The sequence below is a fragment of the Gorilla gorilla genome, chromosome 3, assembly GCF_029281585.2.
Source record: "Gorilla gorilla gorilla isolate KB3781 chromosome 3, NHGRI_mGorGor1-v2.1_pri, whole genome shotgun sequence".
In the NCBI taxonomy this organism is placed as follows: domain Eukaryota; kingdom Metazoa; phylum Chordata; class Mammalia; order Primates; family Hominidae; genus Gorilla; species Gorilla gorilla.
In genome coordinates this window covers 18,156,273-18,179,329 of record NC_073227.2, presented here as the reverse complement: position 1 = coordinate 18,179,329, position 23,057 = coordinate 18,156,273, and the positions used below count along the sequence as shown (strand labels likewise).

Here is a 23,057-nt window from a genome sequence, read left to right as displayed (position 1 = left end):
ATTTTGACATTTACTCCTCAAGCCTTCCTAAGTGGGATATGGCAATTATAATTCTTTATTATCTGTACAAATTTATGGGGTATGTGTGAAATTTTGTTACGCATATTTGTGTGGTGATTGAGTCAGAATATTTAAGGTATCCATCACCTGAATAAAATACATTTTTGTTAACTTTAGTCATCCTACCCTGCTATCAAACATTGGATTTATTCCTTTTTATACCCTTTAGCGTGCTTCTCTTTATCTCACCCCACCACCCTTCTCTGTCTCTGTTATCTATCTTTACACTCTCCACATCCATATGATCAAATTTTTTAGCTTCCACATATAAGAGAGAGAGAACATGCAATATTTGTCTTTTTGTGCCTGGCTTATCTCACTTTAGTTAATGCCCCCCAATTCCATCCACGTTGCTGTAAATGACATGATTTCATTCTTTTTAATGGCTGAATAGTATTCCATGATGTATATATACCAAATTTTCTTTATTCATCCATTGATAGACACTTAGGTTGATTCCATATCTTTACTATTGTGAATAGTACTGCAATAAACATGTGAGTACAGGTATCCCTTTGATGTATGGATTTCTTTTCCTTTGAGTAGTACCCAGAGGTGAGATTGCTGGATTGAATGGTAATTGTATTTTTAGTTTTTTGAGAAATCTCCATACTGTTTTCTTTCACAGCTATACTAGTTTACATTCCCACGAACAGTGTTTAAGTTTTCCTTTTTCTCTGCATCCTTGCCAGCATGTTATTTTTTGTCATTTAATAATAGCCATTTTGACAGGGGTGAGATGATATCTCATTGCGGTTTTGATTTCCATTTCTCTGATGATTAGTGATATTGAGCATTTTTTCCCATAAGATTGCTTGAGAACCAAGCAAGGTAGAGGACATCCAAACCCTTTGAAAAATAGAAAATGTTTTAGGAATAGGGGAAGGAGCATTTCTTGAAAGATGACCCATGGTGGGGCTCTATGTGGGTGCTTCTCTCACATCCAATTCTCAAAACCCCTTTTTGTGTGGTGAGTGTTGTAGCCTTGGAAATTCATCTCATTATTATTTCCAACAGAGAAAAATGAGAGGTAATCACAAAAGCCCATGTTCTTGAGATACCTGTTATTGTTAGTGTTGAAATAGAATCAGAGCATGAATGCACACCAAAAATAGCAATTCTAGAACAACATATTTGCTGCAATGAATTGAGCCATCTTACTAGCTGGCTTATACTCTATGGGGTCAGGTGTGGAGAGGGTGACATTGACCCTCATGCCCAATAGGTAAGGTTAGTAAGGCAAACACGACCAGCCACATGCTCCCCACCCCAGGATTCAGTAAAGCTGTGGCCAGCAGGGTCCTTCCCAGGAGGCGGTTGTTGGGAGGGACGGTAAGGTCAAAGAAGCTCCATGAACATTTGCTGGCTGTCACTATTTCCCTGTGAGGCCCCACTGCTAAACAAGCAGGAAGCATTCAAAGATGTAACAAAGCAACCCTATGGAATGTGAGTGCAGGCTTCATGATCTTGATGTTTTTGTAATAGCATGAGCTATTGGAGTTGAGCTTGAGTGATCACTGATGAGTTCTGTATAGGACCTGCCATAGAGGAGTGTGACAGGTTCAGCCTGATAGAATCTGCATATAAATTCCCTATTCAGCTAGCAGCTGCCACCATGAGGGAAGGGAAGGTGGCAAGGCAGCAGTGCTTTGCTCCAAGAACTGCAGATCTGAGGAATAGTGTCAAGGAAAGAGCCCTGTGCAGGGATCAGAAGAGCCAGGCTCTTGTTCTGCCAGACCCCCTAATTTCTCATGTGCCTTGGCATGAGTTACCTGACCTTTACAGGTCTACATTTTCCCTTCTATGGACTAGAAATTATAATAATACTTTGTGGGAAAATATTATTTATAATACTATAAAACATCAGCCCTCTAATAGGACAACATATAGGACAGTTTTAGCATTTTTATAAAAAGTATTTTAACAGCAGGAGTGTCTGTCATTTCAGGGATTTCTATATCTAGCTGGAGCATCTCTTATCTGTGCTGTCATTCATCCTCCCCAACATGCATTCAGTAAACAGGCATTTACTAAACACCTGCCTTTTACCTGGCACTGGGCAGATAAATAAAGGAACAAGGCAATGGGTGGCCCTTCAGGAGCTCCGTCTATAGGGAAACACACCCATAAAAAGCACATTGCTATGCAGAATAACAAGTGCTTTAATGGAAATTGGTACCAGATAGAGAAGTCATCCACAGGAGGGAATGCTATAATGTAAAGGATGAGTAGATAGATGTGCTGCAGAAAGGGGTTCTTGCTAAAATGGCCTAGGAGCGTCCTTTGCTAAAGCTGTATTTTACAGGGAAGTACACAGATGGGCCTAGGAGAAGTTTCAATGGGCTGACTAATGTTTGGCCAAGTAAATAATTTTTGTCAGATGTGTGGATGGACATGAAGATTTGGAATCATGGGCCCATAGATGTGTCTTAGGTTGAGTTCCCCAGAAAAGAGAACCTGAGGTGGAGATGTGGGCAGGAAGCTGATTGGAGAATGAGCTCAGATCAGTGCCTGCAGGGGAAGAGATGGGACCAGGATTCAGCAGAGGGAAAAGGTGAGCAACTCTCAGCCCAACAGAGGTCTCAGTTGAGCCCACAGGGAGCTCTGGAGCTGGGATGGCCCATGAGAGTGGGATAATTTGGAGGTGGGGGAACAGAACCTTATGCCCCCACATCAGTCAGCCATTGGATGCAGTTTGTTCTTGGAGAGGGCTGGGTAGCCTTGGTGGAGGAAACATCTTTCAAGGGCAGTTCCAGAGGACAGGCCCAGCTGTGGTCCACAGCCAGTAATGCTCCCAGCAGCTATAAGTCAAGCTTTTCAGTTCTGGGCCATGCACCACCATTCACTGCAGGTGACGCAGGTGTGGGGGAAGCCCTAGGACAGTGGCCGTCAAATAGCTCTACATTAGAGTCACCTGGAGAGCTTGAACAACCCCAGCACCTAAGCCGCACCCCCAGACCAATTAACCCCAAATCTCTGAGAGTAGGGAATGAGTATCAGTAGTTTGTGAAAACTCTCCAAGTGATTCCAATGGGCAGCCAAGTTCAAGAATCACTACCCGGGGGATGTGTGTGAGATGAATGAGAGGAGGGCTTGCCTCGAAACCTTGGATAAGTATCCCGAGAAGCTGGAGGAGAACCAGGGAGAGTGTGTCATGGAAGGTAAGGGGTTGGGGGGGGTGGTGTTTAGAAAGAAATAAGTGGCCACCTACAGCAAGAACATACATGCCTGAGTGGGAGGGGCAACCAGCTGTTCTAAAATGTACCCAGAATTTGTATGAATCCTGTATGGCGAGGTGATGGACATGGAGGCAACGTTATTTGAAAGAAGAATTTATTACTCACAGTTCCCTAGAGGAGGGGACATACCACGCCATGCAGGACCACGCAGGAAAGCACTGGGTCAGTCAGGAGGCAGAAAGAGGGAGGGCACGGCCTGCACCAGAGCCTTTATTGTGTCCCCATGGCAGGAATGAGTGAGCAGGGGAGGCAGGCTTGAGATCATGTTGCCAGGCTCTGGGCTACAGGGCTGTTCCCTAGTTGTCTGATACCTGGCTCCGGAGTGGCCTGTGGGAGGGGAAATGTTGGCTCAGAGTGTGAGAGTTTGATAAAGGAAGTGATTGGAGTATAGACTTTGGATTGGTGGGTTTGCATACGAAAGGCCTGCTCTCAGGCAGGTTGTTTACTAGCTCTAGGAATTATTAATAGCTAGGGAGCTGCTATTAATAACTGCCCGGGAAAGGTCAGTCTCTCTGAAATCAGAAAGGTCATACAATATGAAAGCGAAATAAAATACAGAACACATAAAACATGATTAATATTAATACACTAACCTCATGGCCACCTAGGTTGGGGTCAGAGTGGGCTGGATTTAGCCTCAGCTCACCCCCTTATCAGGGAGCTGAGTGCTCGGTGCACCTTTCACAAATACGCAGAGCAGCCTTGACCCTGGATCCCTTGAGCTGCAATGGAGAGACAGAAAGAGATGTACACCTTGCAGCAGAGACAGAGAAAGAGCACCTGCAAACCTGCAGGCTAGGACAACTGCAAGGGCGAGTGGGTGGTCCCAAGGTTGGGACACTCCAGAACCCTCAGAAAGTGCTCATGAGGAAACGATATCAGTTTTACACATCCATTGGCCCCAGAGTCCCAACGTACAGCCTCACACACTTGGTTCCTAGAGGGGTCAGACACTGGCTAGCAAGCCTGGGGAAGAGGCGTAGGAAGGAGGAGAGAAATAGAGAAGTCAACCATCTACCTCCCACCCCAGCTCTTTCCACTGCAGGCTTCTAGCCTAAAGCAGGCTTGGAGGAAGGGGTATGGGAGATGGAAGATGTGTCAGTCAATCCATTCAATTCGGTTGATTTTGATTATTATTTTGTACTGGCAATTCTGATGTCTAAATTGAAATTGTGATTCTAGGATAGGACTCTGCTTAGTTTCAGCAGAAAAGACATGAGCCCCTAGAATGGGGCAGGGAAATAAAGCCCCAGGGATTAAATTTTAGAGGAACAAGGAGACAATGATCAAGGTTGTATTTAGATGACATTCTGGACTGTTGTGATGTAACACAAGGTTACATTTGTAACACACTTAGCAGGGAGCTGGGCACGTGGAGCCCACTTGATCAGTGTAAGCCATTATTAGAATAAGAGCCTAAATATGAAGAAATATAAAGAAGAACATTTCATTTAACCCCCCAAATAGCTGTGTAAGGTAGGGCTTGCTCTTCCCCTTTCCAATCCAGCAGCATGGAGCAATGGCCACTTCTGGAGCCCTTTTGTTGTCAGAGGCATAAGTGGCCCAGCCAGCATCAACCCCCTCACCGTGCCCCCTTGTCTGGGGGTCATGAGCATATTGGAACATCCTTTATAAGAACTTGACTTGGGGTAAGAGTAATGATTTCAACTCTACTTAAACATTTTTTGCTGATTCATCATAGTCCAGGATGATATTATTTATGGACTAAAGTAGTCTATAGCTTGGGGGAAATATGACCTGGAAGTCTGTTTAAAACATGGAAACCTGCAGATTAAAGAACAAGATAATAGAGTTATTGCAAAGCCCATTCGCCTGACCTGACTGGGAGTTAAAAATCACCTTGGCCGACAAGACTATTCTTTTCTTTCCTCCTGAGTGAAATAGCAGGTGCAAAGAGTCTGCCTGTGTTCTCCTAGATGGATGCTCTAGGGCTTTACCAAACCCAGCAGGCTGGACCGACACCACAAAGACTCATCTTTGAGGTTGTCGTTTGGTGGCACCTCATGGTCTTGTGTCAGGTGAGTAATATGCGGTTTTTTAAAACATGCCTTCCTTTTTGAACAGCCCCTGAAAAAGACACTCAGAGGCCACTGTCTGAAAATGGCAAGGGCTGTTTGTGAAAGGGACCAGTGTGTAGGAAAGCCCTTTCCCACGCTGATTTGCTCCTTCAATAGACATGTATTGAACCACTACTGTGTGCTAGCAGGTCTCTGCCTTCAGGCCATGCACATCTAATGTAAAACACTGAGGCCTCAGCTCTGTGTTGGGACCAAGTGCCCAGGAGCTCCATCGAGGGCCACTGAGGGTCTTAGGCCTGGGTCAGATGGAAGAAGTTCAGACCAAGCTCTCCTGGCCCTTCCCCTGAGTCTGGTGGTCTTGTGGCTCCTCCCTGGTCACTAGGTATGTCTTATCAGGCCTCCTGGATGTGAATTCAGACTCTGGGATCCCAGACTTGGTGGCCAGTCATGCCTCTATGACCGAGTTGTGGCCTCAACGAGCTATTGAACCCCTCTGTGCTGCAGTTAATATTTCTGTATAGTGGAGATAATCACAGGCTCTCTGTCTGCGAGCTGTTGTGAGGATGAGAAGAGATGAACTATCCAATGTGCTTGGTAATAAAAGCCACTCTTTCCTGTTGAACACCTACAGTGTGTGCAGGCCTGTGCTCAGCACTCCCGACATCCATTCATGGACTAAATCCTCCCTACAGCAATCGTCCCTAGGAATACGTGTTGTCACTGTCCCCATTTTACAGATGAGAACACTGAGGCATAGGCATTTCGATAACTTGCCCACAGCACAGTGAGTGGGGGTAGAGGCAGAATTCAAATCCAGACAGCCTGCAAGAGAGCTGTGCCCACAGCCACTCACTAGGTTGCCCTGACCCTGGCTGCAAGCCCCTACTCAGTAAGGGTTGCTGATGGCGATTACATCTTTACCACTGTCATTGGGAGAGAAGACGTGCATGTTCATTGTCAGAAATTCTTCCATAAAGCACAGGGCATAGAAGAGCCTTTATTGTGGCCCCACGGCAGGAATGAGTGAGCAGGCTAGGCACTTACTCATTGAGATGACGTGTGTGCAGGTCATCCTAGCTATTTTTATTATTTGGGTGGGCCACATGTATAATATGGGTGGAAACACTTCATTCAACACACACCCTACCCACACACCCAGTCACACTTTTCTTGGTAGAAGGTGAGGGGAATAATCTCTCCTAACTACAACATCTCTCCCTGCAGCCAGCTAATATCTCCAGGAAATCTCTGGACACTTGCTGGAAAAAGCCAGGTTCAGACTCTTCTGCTGGCTAAGCTCAGTCCCTCAGGAGTAAACTCTTATCTGAGCTCCACTCTGGACACTCCCGACCCTCACCTTTTTCGCTGTTCACCCCAGGGATGTGTGCAGAGTGGCCACTGCCATTGTCCTTCCCCAGTTCAGAAATGTTGGCATCCCAATCCGGGGGCTGCCCACCCTGAGGTTTAAAGAATCCACCTTTTCTCCAGAGGTAGAAATAAGACCATAGTCACCCATGCGACCCCCCTTAAGAAAGAGTCCACATGTCCTTGTATTTAAGAGACCAGGGATCAAAGGCTATGCCATAAACTTGATAACAGCCTTTCAGGAATAAGTCATGCAATGTTAAACGTACCCACTGACTATAAGATTCCAGAAACACTGAATTGTAGATTCAAGGAAATAGAGAGTGTCCATCTCAGCTAGTGCATAGACCCCTCAAAGGCTCCTATTGTCCTCAAGCCAAGTCCAAGAGCCATGGAAAGGCAGCAAAGCCACCCATGACCTGACCTCTGCTCAAGGCTCCAGCCTCAGCTCCCACATCTCCGGCATCCCCTGACCTTCTGTTTCCACTACAGTTGTTGTTCCCCAATGAGCCTGGGTGGATCATGCCTCTGTGTGGTTATACATGCTGTTCCTATGCTGGGGGTGCCCTTCCACCCAGTGGCGGCTCCAAAAACACCACCCCTGGGAAGTGCCCCCACTGTGACGATACTGTGGGAAAATATTAGGCTTGATTTCCACCTGTGTGGCTCCTGGCTGGGAGGCCTCAGCACAGGAATCGCCTGCCACACCTTTAACATGCAGCAGTATTGCTGGCTGTGTGTGGGGCTGGTGGCTGTGCGGTGGAAGGAGACAGCCATGGGAAGGGCTCACACCACACCTGGCACGTGGTAGGAGCTTCATGAGGTTGGTTCCCTCGTGTTTTCTCAGATTCTGTTTTTACCCTTACTGAGACGGCATCCAAACCCCGAGAGAAAATAAAGTCAACACCACCACACACAGGCCTAGCGGAAATTCCACTTCTATGTATGTTGGGGTTTTTTCTTCCTGGTCTTTCTTTTTAATCAAACTATGACACACATATCATAAAATTCATCCTTTTAAAGTATACAGCTCAGTGGGTTTTGGTATCTTCACAGAGTCGGGCCACCATCGGCCTTCCCTAATTCCAGGGTATTTGCATCACCCTAGATGAAACCCCACACCCATGCCCAGTCACTCCCCACTCCCCTGTCCCTGGCCCTCCTGGCCCCCCGACAGCCCTAGCCTACCCCTCCCAGACTTCTAGCGAGAGCTCCTCCTGAAACTGGAAAGCTGACATTGGCCTTGCCAGTTCCTCAAAGGGCGATGGAAGGGCTATGCTGGCTGGCGGAACCAGAGGAGTTTTGTGAATAAAAATTGTTATTAGGTACAGAAAAGGGAATCAAATCTAAGGCACCCCTTAGATGGAGATGAGGATTGGACCAGCTGCTGGCTGTGTGCCCCTGGCAGGCCACTTCCCCACTCACTCTGAGCCCTGGGGCCCTGCTGCTCTCCCCTCATGGGATCCTAGAACTTGCAAAAGTCTCTGTTACCATGGACCTCAGTAGGGAGCAAGTCTTGGGAGAGCAGCAGAGGGAAGCCCTGCCTCCCAGCGGGCAGCTGGGGGAGAGGTTGGGAGGCTGTCCCCGGGCCCTGCCAGTTCTGACGCCCCAGGATCCTGAGGGTACCTTCCCATGGGCCCCACCTGAAGCCAACAGAACCTCTGCCCATCATATGAAGTCTTTTCAGGTCTGAGTGTGTCTTATTTTGCCCTTGGCTGTCTCCTTGTACCTTCTTGGGAAATAAACGTGTCAAGGACATGGCATTGAGGACTTGGTTTTTCCTCCTTCTCATGATCAGAACTGCATTGTGAGCGGGATTCTCTTCTTTCAGTGGCACAGTGAGAGCTTATTTGTAAACTTGGGTAGGAAGAAAGCAGGTCAGGACGAATACTACCTTGATGGGCATCGTAACGTGTGCTCTGGGCTGCATTTAAGCTGCACTGCCAGGGGATGTCACTGCTTGGAGTGCATCAAGTGCCTCTTGAATAGTGCGTGTCGTAGGGATCTGTTTGCCTTTCATAGCTGGCTGGAAAGTGAAAGGCCTCCTCTCCCTAAGGGGTAAGCTGTGCCCCACAGGCCCCCTCTTCCTCACTCCCATGGGGTCTGCAAGAGCTCCAGCTGCCCTTCTTGTGTCCTCACTGAGAAGATAGAGATGGTTGAATGTCGTGGGCATCTAGATATCTAGTGGTGGTGCCCATGTCACCTCCACACACAGGCTCCATTCTTGGGGCAGCCTGGGAGGCAGCCCTGGTGTTGAAGAGAAGGAGACCCTAAGATCCCCCAGGCTCACCATGGTTCCCCAGGGAGTGGGGTCAAGCAGCCCTTGAGTGGCCTTGGCCAACCAGAGCTGCCTGCTTTTCAGAGCTACCATGCAGGTCACTATCTCACAGGGGACTCTGAGGAGTCTCTGGACTCATGCATGGAAAATGCTATATACATGGGACTGGTGCCCAGCCTGGCTCAGTTCCTTCCCTCAGCCTTTGTTCCTGGGGATCATGCTGGGTAGGAAGACCTTCTGCAGGGTCGAAACCACCTGGTCCAGTGGCCCAGTCCCCTCAACAATGACCAAAGGCCACTGCACTCAGCAGCATCTCCTTCTCCCGCAGGAGAGTACCTGGCCATACCTGTTTGGAGTGATTGTGGTCCCTGCCGTTGTCCAGCTGCTGAGCCTTCCCTTTCTACCGGACAGCCCACGCTACCTGCTCTTGGAGAAGCACAACGAGGCAAGAGCTGTGAAAGGTGAGGGCCCTTCCCTTTCCTGCACAACTCCAGCCCCTGCATAGATCAGCACTGCAAGGCATGCTGGGACCTGGGCCAATGGGCACAGGAAGGGGTGTTGTCATTGTTCCTTTTTGCAGGCACTGGGCTGGGTGTCATAGGGTACCTTCTCGTTTCGTCTTCCCAACAGCCTTGCTGGGGGACAGAGAGGGGACACAGAGTCACCCAGGGAGTCTCCCAGGGAATCTGGAAAAGCCAGAACAGACAAGATAAGACGCAGGTTCCCTCACTTCTGTGCAGTGTCTCACTACCACCTCTCTGGTTGTTCCCAGCCACAGAGATGAAGCCATCTGAAATTTCTGAGTGGCTTAGGTGCATGGCGGCCCTCCTTCTACTTCTTCTCCCTTCACTGACTTCCTCTGTCTTAATATTTATGTGCCAGGAAAGGAAAAGATGCAAGCACAGAATGAACACCAGATCCCACCAGGCACTGGTCTGAGTGCTTCTGTACAATGACCCACGGGACCTTGCCAGCAGTCCTTCGAGGGAGGAAGGAGTATACACTCATTTTACAGGGGAGAAAAATAAGGCTCGCAAAGGGGCTTGGGAGTTGTCTCATGTAGCTTTCTTTAAATGCCCTAAATGGGGGGATGCTGAGTCAGATTCAAATCTTGGCTTTCAGAATCAGAGACATCTCTCTACAGAGCCCTGAAAAGGCAAAATTATGTTGCGTAGAGATAGACAATGCAGAATGAACAATCACATTCTGATTCTTTTAGTTTTATAAAATGAGATGCAGTTGACAGCACCATGGTTAGTTAGGCATGTGAAGGTAACAAGCACTACCTTCACATCCAGCTCTGATGTCTGACCTTGAGCAATTTTTTAAACCTTTCTGAGCCCCAGAACCCTCATCTGTAAAAAGGAAATGACATAAACTTCCCTCATGGGGCCATTGTGAGGATTGAATTAGATGGTGCGTATAAGGTTCGTAGTATTATCTGCTATCATTATTACTGAGAACTGTGCATTTTAGTTCTAAATTTCATCTGTGTCCAAATCCAGGAAAAGACTTGAGAATTATATATACAATTTGTGCAACATCTTTTGAAATTCACACTACCTTTTTCTGAGTTAACAAATGGCATAATGAAATATTAACAATTACCTATATTTGTCTAGCAGTTTATGGATCAGATTCATTTTCTCATTTATAACATTTCTCTAAAGTGAAGTCAGAGAAGGTAATTGTTATTACCTTCATTTTGCAGGTGAAGAAACTGAGGCTTACAGGGATGAAGTCCGTTTCCCAAAGCTGTGGGTTTTGGTTTATAGAGATTTATAGAGGCTTTTGAAAATATGGTGGAAATGATAGTGTTTTCTTCAATACAGTGACCATATACACAACATTCTGCCTATGGCTTGGTGATAGACCTGGGACTTGAGCCCTCTTTTCTCCAGAGGACCCTGGTTAGTAACTCCCACCCCCAATCTTAAACTGGTTAGTAACCAAAGGATTGGAACCCAACACCCCTTGTGCACAGAGAGATACCAGGAAACGGAAGTAGTGGCTGTTGTACCAGGTGACTTCCCATTTGGCCAGTGAGGAGAAAAACCACCTAAAAGTTTTGTTCAGATGGTTGTCAGATGGCAGAGTCTCTGGAGTAAAAAGAAGGTGATTAAGAGAGAGAACCAAGGGGATCTGATTCTAGATGCACCTGGGCTGTGCATTATTGGAAGAGGGTGAGGCCTCCAGCTCTGTCTCTACTGGCCTGGGAGGGTAACCCGCACCCCCTCTGGCTCTGCTCAGGAAAAACGCTTGAGAAATGCTTCAATTAAGTACAGTTGGAATGAATAGTGCATGTCAATGCCAGACAGTGAAGAAGGTTTTAAAGTTTTATTTCATAGCACAGTAGGGAGTGAGGGAGAAGTACAGTTACAAAACGTGATAAATATTACATGTGCACTCTATAAAAAGAACAAAGATATTGGCCTTAAGTTGAAATAGCTTATTGAAATTTTCATCTGTACCTATAAAAGTGCTAATTTTACTCCAGACATTCAGCAAGCAATGGATATTTAGCATGTTGGGTGTTCTGCCAGGTGACAGGGTAAGACAGTGGTGTGAGATGACATTCCTGCCCCCCAGGAGTGAGGGAGGGTGAAGGTCTATTAAGGGAGATGGACAGAAACACCCACTAATGGCTCATCTGTATTGAAAACTATTTCATTCTAAGCACTTCACATACATTAGCTCATTAAATCATCACAACAACCATAGAAAGTAGGTAATATTTTTATTCCCATTTTAAGACCTAAAAAAAAAATACCGAGGATGGGATAACTTGGCCAAGGACATAAAGCTAGCCAATGACAGCACTGAAATTTGAATTCTGACAGTCTGGCTCTGGAACTTATGAATGTAAACAACATGCACTTTATTACTTAGCACCATGCTCGGCACTGTGGGAGATACCCCTTCTCCAGTCTGTTGATAATTTGGGGAAAAGAGGCCCTGTGTTAGTCAACTATTACTGTGATAATGCTGCATAACAAAACACCCAAAACACATTGGCTTTAGATAATAGCATTCCCCAGTTCACAAACCTATAGGTCAACAGTGTTGTTCTGTTAATCTTAGTAGGGCTTGACCTTAAAATCTTTCTTGGGGCCAGCTGAAGTTCACTCGCGTGTCTGGTGGTCAGCTGGCTGACCTAGGTTGGCCTTAGCTCTGTTCAATGTACCTCATCCCCAGCTGGCCAGCAGGGCACATTCTCATGGTAATCAGAGAGGAAATAGAAAACACAAGCATTTTCTCTAAGCTTGAAATCTCCTAAAATCCTATTGGCCAAAGTAAGTCACATAGCTAACCCAAAGTCAGAGTGGAAGGGGGCTTCAAAGTTTTAGGGTAGAGACCTAAACGTAGGGAGGCCACGAACTTGGGCCATCAACACAATCACTTCAGACAAGAGGCCCCTTTCGGAATGTTCCTATCCCCACTCCATCCCCACCCCCAGTTCATAGTGGCAGGGAATGAGTCCCAGGCCCTGGGTCTTATTTATTTATGCCACCCTTGTCAATTTAGGAGAATCCCAGCCTCCAGTGCCTGCAATACACATGGTGCTTTGCTTCTGTGATCTCCAATACGTCTCCAAAACTTTGCACACAAGGAAATGAACACTCAGAGGCTGAGTAGCTTGCCTAAGATACCACAGATAGTTCATCACAGAAGCGAGATTCTAACTCAGTTTGTCTCATTCATACCTGAATTCACTGAAATGCAGGGTGCTGCCTTGAGCGTGCGTGTGACTCTTATTTTTAAGACATAACGTGCACATAAAGACAACCATAATAGCAAAAGATCAGCCAGGCGCAGTGGCTCATGCCTGTAATCCCAGCACTTTGGGAGGCCGAGGTGGGCAGATCACGAGGTCAGGAGATCGAGACCATCCTGGCTAACACGGTGAAACCTTGTTTCTACTAAAAATAAAAAAAATTAGCCGGGCGTGTTGGCAGGCACCTGTAGTCCCAGCTACTCGGGAGGCTGAGGCAAGAGAATGGCGTGAACCTGGGAGGCAGAGCTTACAGTGAGCCAAGATCGCACCACTGCACTCCAGCCTGGGCAACACAGCGAGACTCCGTCTCAAAAAAAAAAAAATAGCAAAAGATCATTAATCCGTGGGTTGGTGACACAGAAAATTTCTCCTGAAATATTATGACTTTATATATTAAGCCAGGGTTAAATTCCAGATTTGCATCCATTTCATCTAAGAACAGTTAGATAAGTAATCGTGTATCTGCTTAAAACTGAAAATGATATCCCAATGCCAATTTAATTCACTTATTTAACAAACAATTATAGATGATTGTAGCATTATGAAGGCATGCTTAGGACATAATATTCGGGGGGGAACAAAGAGAACATAAAAAGAATCTGTGTGATCACAGAAGTGTAGACATCATAGATACGGGCAGGCCCAGGTAAATGCAGGCACAAATGGAGGCTGCTGATGCTTGAGGGAGCTGGGCTTTGTGCTTTGTAGGCTCTTGCTGAGGGAGGGGCAACAGAGGTAAACTCCTCTCTTACTCCCTCCCCTGTGCACCAAACGCACCCACCAACAACCAACGCAGAACCCAGGAAGGAGGCCACAGGGTGATCAGCTGGCTCTTCAGGCCTTGCTGTCTGTGGTGGCCTTACCTGGAGGCCCTCAGCTCACCTATACCCATCTGGAGATGGCTGAGGAGAGAAGAGGGGCTGTGTAACATTCCATGCTTGCCCTTGTCAATGATAAAGATGTCCCCATCTCCTAAACTGGGCAGAGGGAGCTGGGCAGAGGGAGGTGGGGACGCACTGCCTCAGAGGTCTTCTCTCGGTCTCTGCTGGCAGTCACCTGCTCCCGGAAGACCAGCGCCCTCCTCCCTCACTGTTGCTCTGTTTCATTTCTAAGATGTGAGCCAAGATAGGTGGCCTCTGAGAGTCTCCTCATTTTGGCCCATGGACTAGCTAAGCCCCAGGACTCCCTTTTCCCTGGCTAGAGAGAACTTGTTGGGACAGGGTGCTGAGTGAAGAAACAGAGGCCCATGGAGATAAATGTCTCCTACAGAAAACCCAAGGGCCAAAAAGGGGCGGGAAAACACAGCTCGGAGACCACCCTACCAAAGCCTCCAGCCCTCAGAGCACGAAGTCGTGCCTGGAAATTGCCCACACACTTCTTCGTTCTAAAGAGCAAGCAACTCTTGCTGTAAGGACCAGCCTCACTTTAGATTTAGAGAATTGCTGAGGGTTTTGCTGAAGCAGAGGATGTTTTCTATGTTGTGCCTGTGATGGGTGCCATTCCCGTGCAACCTTTGAGATTGCTGGGGGTCTCTGTGCCCCTGAGAGCTGGGAGGAAGCTCTCAACTGTACCTTCAATTCCACAGCACAGGGAAGGAAGTTCAACATTTCTTTACCATTCAGAGCATGCCTGTGCTTTGAGTCTCCTCTGCTTCTTGGGGACCAGTTCTGTTGCTCTTGGGATGACATGATAGTCCCAACTTGAAATTCAGTACCTTCTTTGGTTTTCTCAAAAACAACAGCACCCATGTACAACAAATCACCAGAGAGTTTAGAGACCGTATCAAAGATTTCAGGGTGGTGGGGGAGTCGCTCCATCCTGCCACTCACAGCCTCCTCTTTCCTCTCCCTGTCATCTCTGCTCATCATCCCCTCTGCTTTCTTAGATGCCCCTGGAGCCCCAATTTCTCCTCCCTCTAGCATGTCGAGCGCCTTCCCGCCCCTTCTGTAGCTGGAACCAGCACACATGCAGACATTCAGCAGACACCTGCTGCTCCAGGCATTCATCTAAATATTTTTCTTAGCCATGACAGTGCTTGAGAAACATTCTGGTGTCAGCCGTGAAGTTGACACACTTTTCTTCCCCTCTTTGTACCTGGTAATGTTGCTGCTAGTATCATCATGCTCCCTGGCTCTCTGGAAAGCCTACTGTGTGTCACAGCATGTGGCCCAGGGTTAGCTGAGAGTTAGCAGAGCTGGGGTCCAGCCCCGTCTTCCCCATACCACAGCTGTGTGACTCAGGAAAGCTGCCCATTATCTCAAAGGCTCAGTTTTCTTGCCTGTGAATGCTTATCTCTAGGGCCCAGAGAAATGATCATATCAGATCATGGATATCAGAGTGCTTTGTAATTCTCTTTTATAAAGGCACGAATCCTGTTCGTAAGGATTCTGCCCCCCGACCTGATCACCTCCCCAAAGGCCCCACCTCCTGATACCATCAGTTTGGGGATTCATTTTCAACTTTTTACTTCTGGGGGGCACAAACATTCCACCCATAGCAATGGTATTCTGGCAGAAGGGCTCCAATTTCTCGCAGGAGGCAGCGTAAGACAGCTGCCCCATCTGGGGGCCTAGGGTGAAGAGCTGCCATGCTAATGAGGAAGGAGATTCATAGATGTGCCTCCCAGATGTGCCTGGTGTGTTCAGACACAACAGCTCCCAAAAATCCCTTAACCCATTCTTCACAGGCTGGGCATTTCATGAAATGGCAGCAGTGCTCATTTTAATGTTTTATGAGCCACAGAGCTTCCTGCAGGAAAGAGTGGAATGGAAACTGTTAAGCCCCCAGCGTGAGGTCCTGGGACCCATCAGGTTTGACTGGGTGTGTCTGCAGGCGAGACGGTGCTGGGAGCATATGTTCAGGGGCCCATGTCCTAAAACAACATGCAGCATCTCCTGGGCTTCCTCACCAATGACTTCTTGGACAGCAATCTTGTTGAGTTCTTCCACATGGCAGGTGCAGAGAGACTGTGGGATCTGAGTGTTGACACTGAGCAGGGGTCAGGAGTTCTGGTTTGGTCACAACACCTCTCTGGGCTGTGTTTCTCTACCTGCACCATCAGAAGTAGAACAAGATGCTCTCTAAGAACCAGCTCAGCTCCAGGTTCTGAGGTCAGAACCAGGGCACATAGGGGCAGGGACTAGTGTCAGGCCCAAAGCTCCTGGAAGCAGGTGTTCGGGCTCTGCCACCACCCACAGGCTCCCACAGCAGGTGGTTGTAAGTGTTATTGCTCCCCCTCCGACGGACAGTGAGACAGCACAGAATGAGCACTAAGTGGGCTCAAAACCCCCCAGTAAGAAATAGGAACACTTTTACACTGTTGGTGGGAATGTAAATTAGCTCAACCGTTGAGGAAGGCAGTGTGGTGATTCCTCAAGGATCTAGAACCAGAAATAACATTTGACCCAGCAATCCCATTACTGGGCATATACCCAAAGGAATATAAATCATTGTACTGTAAAGACACATGCATATATATGTTTATTGCAGCACTGTTTACAATAACAAAGACATGGAACCAATCTAAGTGCCCATCAATGATAGACTGGATGAAGAAAATATGGTACATATATACCATGGAATACTATGTAGCCATAAAAAGGAATTCGATCATATTCTTTGCAGGGACATGGATGAAGCTGAAAGCTATTGTCCTCAGCAAACTAACACAGGAACAGAAAACCAAACACCGCATGCTCTCACTCATAAGTGGGAGCTGAACAATGAGAACACATGGACACAGGGAGGGGAACAACACACACCAGGGCCTGTGGGCAGGCGGTGAGGGGAGGGAGAGCATTAGGACAAATAGCTAATGCATGCAGGACTTAAAACCTAGATGACAGGTTGATAGGTGCAGCAAACCGCCATGGCAGGCGTTTATTTATGTGACAAACCTGTACATTCTGCACATGTATCCTGGAACTTAAAGTAAAATAAAAATTAAAAAATTCCCCATGGTAAATCCAGCTCTGCTACTAACTGGCCATCATGCATCTCTCCAGATGACTGTTTCCTCATCTGCTCATGGCTAGGATAGTGCTGGATGGTACCAAAGGGCTCTTCCAGCATCAATCCCAGACCTCTGTCAGGATGGAAACTTCCTCCAAGAACAGTGAGGATTCTTGTTCTGCCATCAGACAGTGTCTTAGGGACATAGCTGTTTTGGGATACAAGAAGCAGGGCAAAGTAGTTTGAGAAAAAATGAAAAGCCATCTGTGGTCAAGAAAGTGTCCAGCTACCCAGGGAAGCATCTGCTCCAGTGGTCCCAATAGACACATAGTGTCTTCATCTACTTGGCATCATTTCTGTGCTTACCCAGGTGGAGTAGTACAGTGGGCAGACAAAGCTGTGAATTTTGCTTTGTACAAAGAGGGGATTTGATTGGGAGATCTCATGGCTTCCTTTGTTTGAGTTCCTCTTATATGCTAGTGTGGGAGGAGAATAATGACCTCCACCCCACCCTGAAAGATGTCCACTTCCTTCTTCCCAGAACCTGTGAATATGTTAGGTTACGTGATGAAGGAATTAGGGCCACGGATGGAATTAAGGTCACAGATGGAATTAAGGCTGCTCATCAGCTGACTTTGGAATGAGTAGTCCTGGACTACCAGGGTAAGCCCAACGCAATCACAAGGGTTCTTATAAGTGGAAAAAGGAGGCAAAGAGAGAGAGAAACAGACAAATGGCAATCTGAGAAGGAGTTGGCCCAAGGTTGCTGGCATTGAAGTGGAGGAATGGGACCAGGAGCCAAGGAGTGCAGGTGGACCATAGGAGCTGGAAAAGACAAGCAGGCGGATTCTCCATAGAGCCTCCAGAAGGAACACAGCCCTGCAACACTCAATTTTAATCCAGTGACACCTGCTTCAGATTCTGACCTCCAGAACTGGAAGATGATAAATCTCCATTGTAATTTGCTGTAGCAGCAAGAGGAAGTGAATAGAGCTAGGTACATGGCAACCATTACCTTAGTCCTCACCCCCGTAAAGTCTACACATTTTCTACCTTTTGCTTTATAGATGAGAAGACTAAGACTCAGCGAGGAAATGTCAAGGTCACAGAGCTAGTGCATTGGTCAGTGTTCCACCCAGGAAAGTGGAAATAATATTTCAGAGAGGCACTGGATGCCAGGAAATGGTTACAGAGGTGCCAGTAGGGCTGGGAGAGCAAAAGGAGTTGGGCAGAGTCACCCTGGAGCCCGTGCGTTCACCCTCCCTCCCCTTTCCAGGAGAAAGGGCTCAGTCCCAGCTCAGCCACTGGCCTGCCCAGTGGCCTCAAAGTGCTCACCTCTCTGCAAAATGAAAGAGTTGCATTGGCATTGGCTCACTTCTAATTTCTGAAGCCTAAAAGAAGCTCCTCTTTGCCGAGGCTGAGTTCAGCTACTCTCCTCCAGTCACATTCCATTTGTGTCAAACTTTGTCCTCCTTTTTGGGCCACACCATGCATATCCCAGATTCTGTGGTCTTACAGAGCCAGTTTTGATGCCAGGTGAGTTTGGGTTCAAGAACTGATCCCATCTCTTACTGACACTGCTGGAAGCATGACCGTGGCAGCAGGACAGATGCTGGAGCTGCTCTCGTTAACATGGCTGATGTTCTTGGCACAGATGATGTGGGAACCACAGCCTCTGAGGCTAACCAGGAGCCACAGCTGATGGTGCTGGAACTTTGACTAGCAGAAGAGGTCTTTTCTTCCTCTAACACTCAGCCATGCATCAGTGCCTCTCACTGCTGGAATCTAACAGGACTCTGCTAGCATGGGAGTAAGGAGATGTCATTTATAGGGAGTAAGGACAGGCAGTTTGTAGGCTGCTAGCCCCCATGACACAGAAGAGTTCTAAAAGGGTGGTTGTGGGGCTGAGTCCCAATAGGGCAAATGCAACAAGTTCATAAGTAGTGGGATGCTGTCAGCACATTTCATCTCAGCGCCTGTGCACTGGCTCCTTCGCCTGGAAGGCTCTTTCCCCAGATGTCTGCATGACCCACCCCTCCCTCACTTCCTTTAGGTCTCTAGTGAAATAGCATCTTCTCAAAAACATCTCCCCCAGCTGCCGTAGCTCAGTGTCCCCTCTTCTCACTGCCACTTACCCTGATTTATTTTTCTTTTTAGCACTCATTATGACCTGAAATGATATATTTATAAATGAATTTGCTTAGTATCACTCCCCTCCATGAGAATGAAAAGCTCCATGCGAGGAGGGACACTTTTCCTGTTTTACTTATTGCTGAAACCCCAGCACCTAGAGCAGTGCCTGGCATAAAGTAGGCATTTACTGACTAAATAATTGTTGCATGAATGAAGAAAACCAAGGTATACCAAAGGCTGAGTACAGACTGTAGCACGCTGCTGCTTAAAGCTCTGTAGTACATTCTTGGAGGTGTTTATAGCAATTGGATGGAGACTTACTTGCTGTGGGAACATGAAGCAATTTCACCTAGAGGAGAAGCAGGCATGGAGAAAGAGAGAGAGAGCGCCATTTTTACAAGGGAAATATTTTAGATCATTGCTTTGGGCCTTCTGTGATGTTTCTGTCTTGATAGTTTCTATCTCTGTTCTGGAGAGGTTTCCTCATGAGAGAGATTTTCCAAGTCAGGCAAGGCATATATATATATGTGTATATATATATATATAGAGAGAGAGAGAGAGTCATTCTCATTTCAGGTCTCCCTGCAGTCACTCTCCATGTGGCATCAAGCCCCACCAACTCAAGTGGTAGTGAGTCATGTCTGTCTCTCACTAGAGACCTCCTGGGAGCAGAACCTGTTCCTTGTTCTTCCTTTAATACAGTGGATCTTTGCACGCCATCCCAGATGCACAGCAAGCTCTCGCAAGCTGCTGGATAATGGCAATGAGCTGAATTTGGCTCCTTAGCCTCTCAGCCCTGAGATTTCTTGTGAGCTGTGTGGAAAGAAAGATCAGACAGATCTAGGTCGGAGCATGAACTCCTCACTATTACCTGGGCGAAAATTGGCACATTTCCTCACCTCCCTGAAGCTGTGGACTGAAACACACTCGCCTTGAAGGGCTGTTTCTGTAAGACACCTCACACAAAGCCTGGCATACGGTAGGTACACAATAAGCCTTAGCCTCTTCTCCCCTGCTCAGCGTCTCTTGACTCCTCTTGAATAAAGTTGAATCTGTAACTGGGGCAAGATCTGATTATGTAACAGCTCCCTCTCCCAGCCCAGGAGTTTGCCATGCTACACAGAGGTTTTTTCCCCAGTTGGGAAATGCAATTTCTCATTCCTCTTTCAAGTTTTTTGGAGTTAGTGATTAGAACATGGCTAGGAATATGCATGAGGTATGAGCCACAGGAAGCCCTCTTACTTTCAAATTGAAGGGAGAATGTGGGGAACATGCACTCAGGGGGTAGGGCTTGTATGAACTATTTTTAAATGACTTGGAGAGTGAAGAGAATGAACTCCTCTGAGAGAGTTACCTTCCATAAGCTCATGTAATTTTTAAATGGGCTGATAGATAGCAATTTCCCAGGCCATTTCCTCTCTCTCCAAGGGCAGCCAGTTTAAACTGGAGGTATCAGCTCTGTCCCCTCCCACCCCATGGGTGACATTGCCCCATCTCCTCCCAATCATCTACACAGCCTGCACACATCTGGGGTTCTGGGCTTGCTTTAGAGATCCTGTTGTTCATCTTCCTCTCCAATGCCTGGGTCCCTTCCACAATATGATTGACAGGTGGTCACTAGGCTCCTCTTGCACACCTTCAGGGATGGGGAACTCACTGCGCAAAAAACACGTTCATCCTTGGACACATCCATCAGGCAGTTCTTCCTTGTGGTCCCACACATCAGAGCTCTTGCCTGGGGCCCTTGTTCTGACCTCAGAGCCAAGGAAAGCAAATCCAATCCGGGCATCTCCTCTTGGGAAACTCTTTTCTCCAGACTAGACATCTGCAAATATGAGTAGGGTTCATTACCTTCATCCAGCATGCTGTGAGCACCTCTGCATTCTAGACCCAGAGGAAAACCAGCCTCTTCCATGAAGCATCTGCCATGAGCCTTCCCCTAGTGCAAGCGCTGCCCCGAGCTGACAGGACTGTGAGGACAGGAGCCAGCACAGGTGTGGCCATGTACCAATCACAGCACACCCCCAACACTGCACTACAGGCAATTGCAAGTTTAGCACCAATTCTGTGACATGTTGGAAGCACAGAGAGGACTTTCTGGCTCTCCCTCCTACCCTCTTTTTTACCCTGGGCCTGTGAGGAGCTACATTTCCTTCCACCCATCTTTAGGGGAAGACCTGGCATTTGCTAAACTTGCAACACAGACATCCGTCTTGCTCTGATGAAAGTGATGGTGAAGGGAAGGTTGGGTGAAAGCCAGAGAGCATGATGAGTGTCTTTCAATTTCAGATGAGATTGAGAGAGAGAGGAGGAAAGGTGGAAGGGAGGAAGGAGAGGGGAGGGGAGGGGAGAGAGACAGGCAGGATTTGCGGGGAGGACAGCATTCCAAAGCTCTGAAGGGTCTGATTCTAAGTTGCTGTCATGGTCTGAATGTTTGTGCTCCTTCACCACCCCTAATTTCTATCTGGAAGCCCCAGCTCCCCAGAGTTATGGTCTTTGGAGGGGAGTCTTTGGCAGGGCTGGATGAGGTCATGAGGGTGGTGCCTCCTGAGAAGTGAGAAGGCAGCATCTGCAGCCGGGAAGAGGCTTTCACCAGGGAGCTGACTCTGCGGACACCCTGGTCTCGAACTTCTGGCCTCCAGGACTGTGAAGCCTGTTGTCTAAACCACCCATCTGTAGTATGATGTTATAGCAGCCCCAGCTGGCCGAGCTTCCAGGAAGCATTGCTGGACATTGGGAAAATGATACTTCTGGAGCCCCGGTGTGGGTTCTAATTCTAGCTCCTCCACTCCCCTGCTGAATGACAGCACTAGCCCCTTCTAGTGTCCCCCTCACACCCTCCCTCTGCCCACTCTAATTTCAGCCTTGCTGCAGCAGACAGTCCATGTGGGCTCAGGTATGGGCCAATGTTTGCCCACCTTAAGCACAGCACGTGCCTCTCCAAATGCTCAGGCCCTCTCCATGGCCAGGAAGCTGCTCAGCCATCTGCAGCGCAGTGTAGACATTCAGGGAGTTAATACCCCTGGGGGCAGGAGCTGGCAGATAAATGCCCCAGCTTCCCCTGTGAGACAGTTCTGGAGGTATTCCATGTGCTGCTCAGAAGCCCCGCAGAACTGATGCCCTTTGCCCATAGAAGTCTCCCCGAGATGCACCTTGGGCTGCCTTACTCTCCAGCCGGTAAACTTTCCACACCCAGCATGTGTCTCAGGCTCTGCTGCGAGGGCATCCAGTGTCCCTGCCCATGTGCAAGCTTCTCCATCTTCTCACCTGCAAAGTGGGAATACTGACTGTGTCTACTTCAGGGGATAGTTATATGATAATTAAATGAATAAGGGCACATAAAACACAAGGGAACCCTTAGCAAGTGGTGACCAATGTTATTGCAACGTGGATAGCTCAAAAATGAACCTCATGAAATGATGTAGCTCCAAACAGAAGCAGGTGACAAGGCTGGCTGAACTTGATGAAGTGGCTTCAACCTGTAATCCCGTCCATCAGGAATGAAATGTTTTGGGAGCTGAAAATGCAGGCCAGTGAATTTCCATCTTCCTTAGTATCAACCACTGACCTTGCTGAGTAGTAAGATGTTGCCTTTTTATATTTTAACAATAATCATTTAGCAAAACCTACTGAAACTTTTCATTCGGAATATTTTTAAATGGAAAGTTTTTTAAACTGCTTGCAAGTTTTTCTTTTTGAATGTGCAGATCCGAGAGTTTTTTGTTTGTTTGTTTGTTTGCTTTTGAGAAGGAGTCTTGCTCTGTCACCCAGGCGGGAGTGCAGTGATGCACTTTCGGCTCACTGCAACCTCCACCTCCCGGGTTCAAGCGATTCTCCTGCCTCAGCCTCCCGAGTAGCTGGGACAACAGGCACCCGCCACCACGCCCAGCTAATTTTTTTGTATTTTTAGTAGAGATGGGGTTTCACCATGTTGGCCAGGCTGGTCTCAAACTCCTGACCTCGGGTGATCTGCCTGCCTTGGCCTCCCAAAGTGCTGGGATTACAGGCGAAAGCCACTGCTCCCAGCTGAGATCCAAGAGTTTTTATTGGTGATCCGTGTATATAACTTTGTCTAGCAAACCACATGACAGACACATCTCTTTTTGTGGAGCAGTTTCTTATAAAAGGTTGCTACTTTCTCACTCCTGTTAAAATGTCATCTTTATCCTGAAGCAACAGATTGACTACATCTTGAATTTGAAAATCTCTGTGAGGCA

The 23,057-nt window shown here is 47.5% G+C and overlaps 1 protein-coding gene across 3 annotated transcripts in view; it reads left to right on the top strand.

The window, feature by feature from the left end:
• Window positions 1-23,057, top strand: part of SLC2A9 (solute carrier family 2 member 9) — a 240,673-nt gene that overhangs the window by 69,951 nt on the left and 147,665 nt on the right. For all 3 annotated transcript variants that reach the window (XM_055385499.2, XM_019025258.4, XM_004038433.5), the window contains exon 6: window positions 9,310-9,442. In XM_055385499.2, the coding sequence (XP_055241474.2) occupies window positions 9,310-9,442 (133 nt within the window). The remainder of the gene's footprint in view (window positions 1-9,309; window positions 9,443-23,057) is intronic.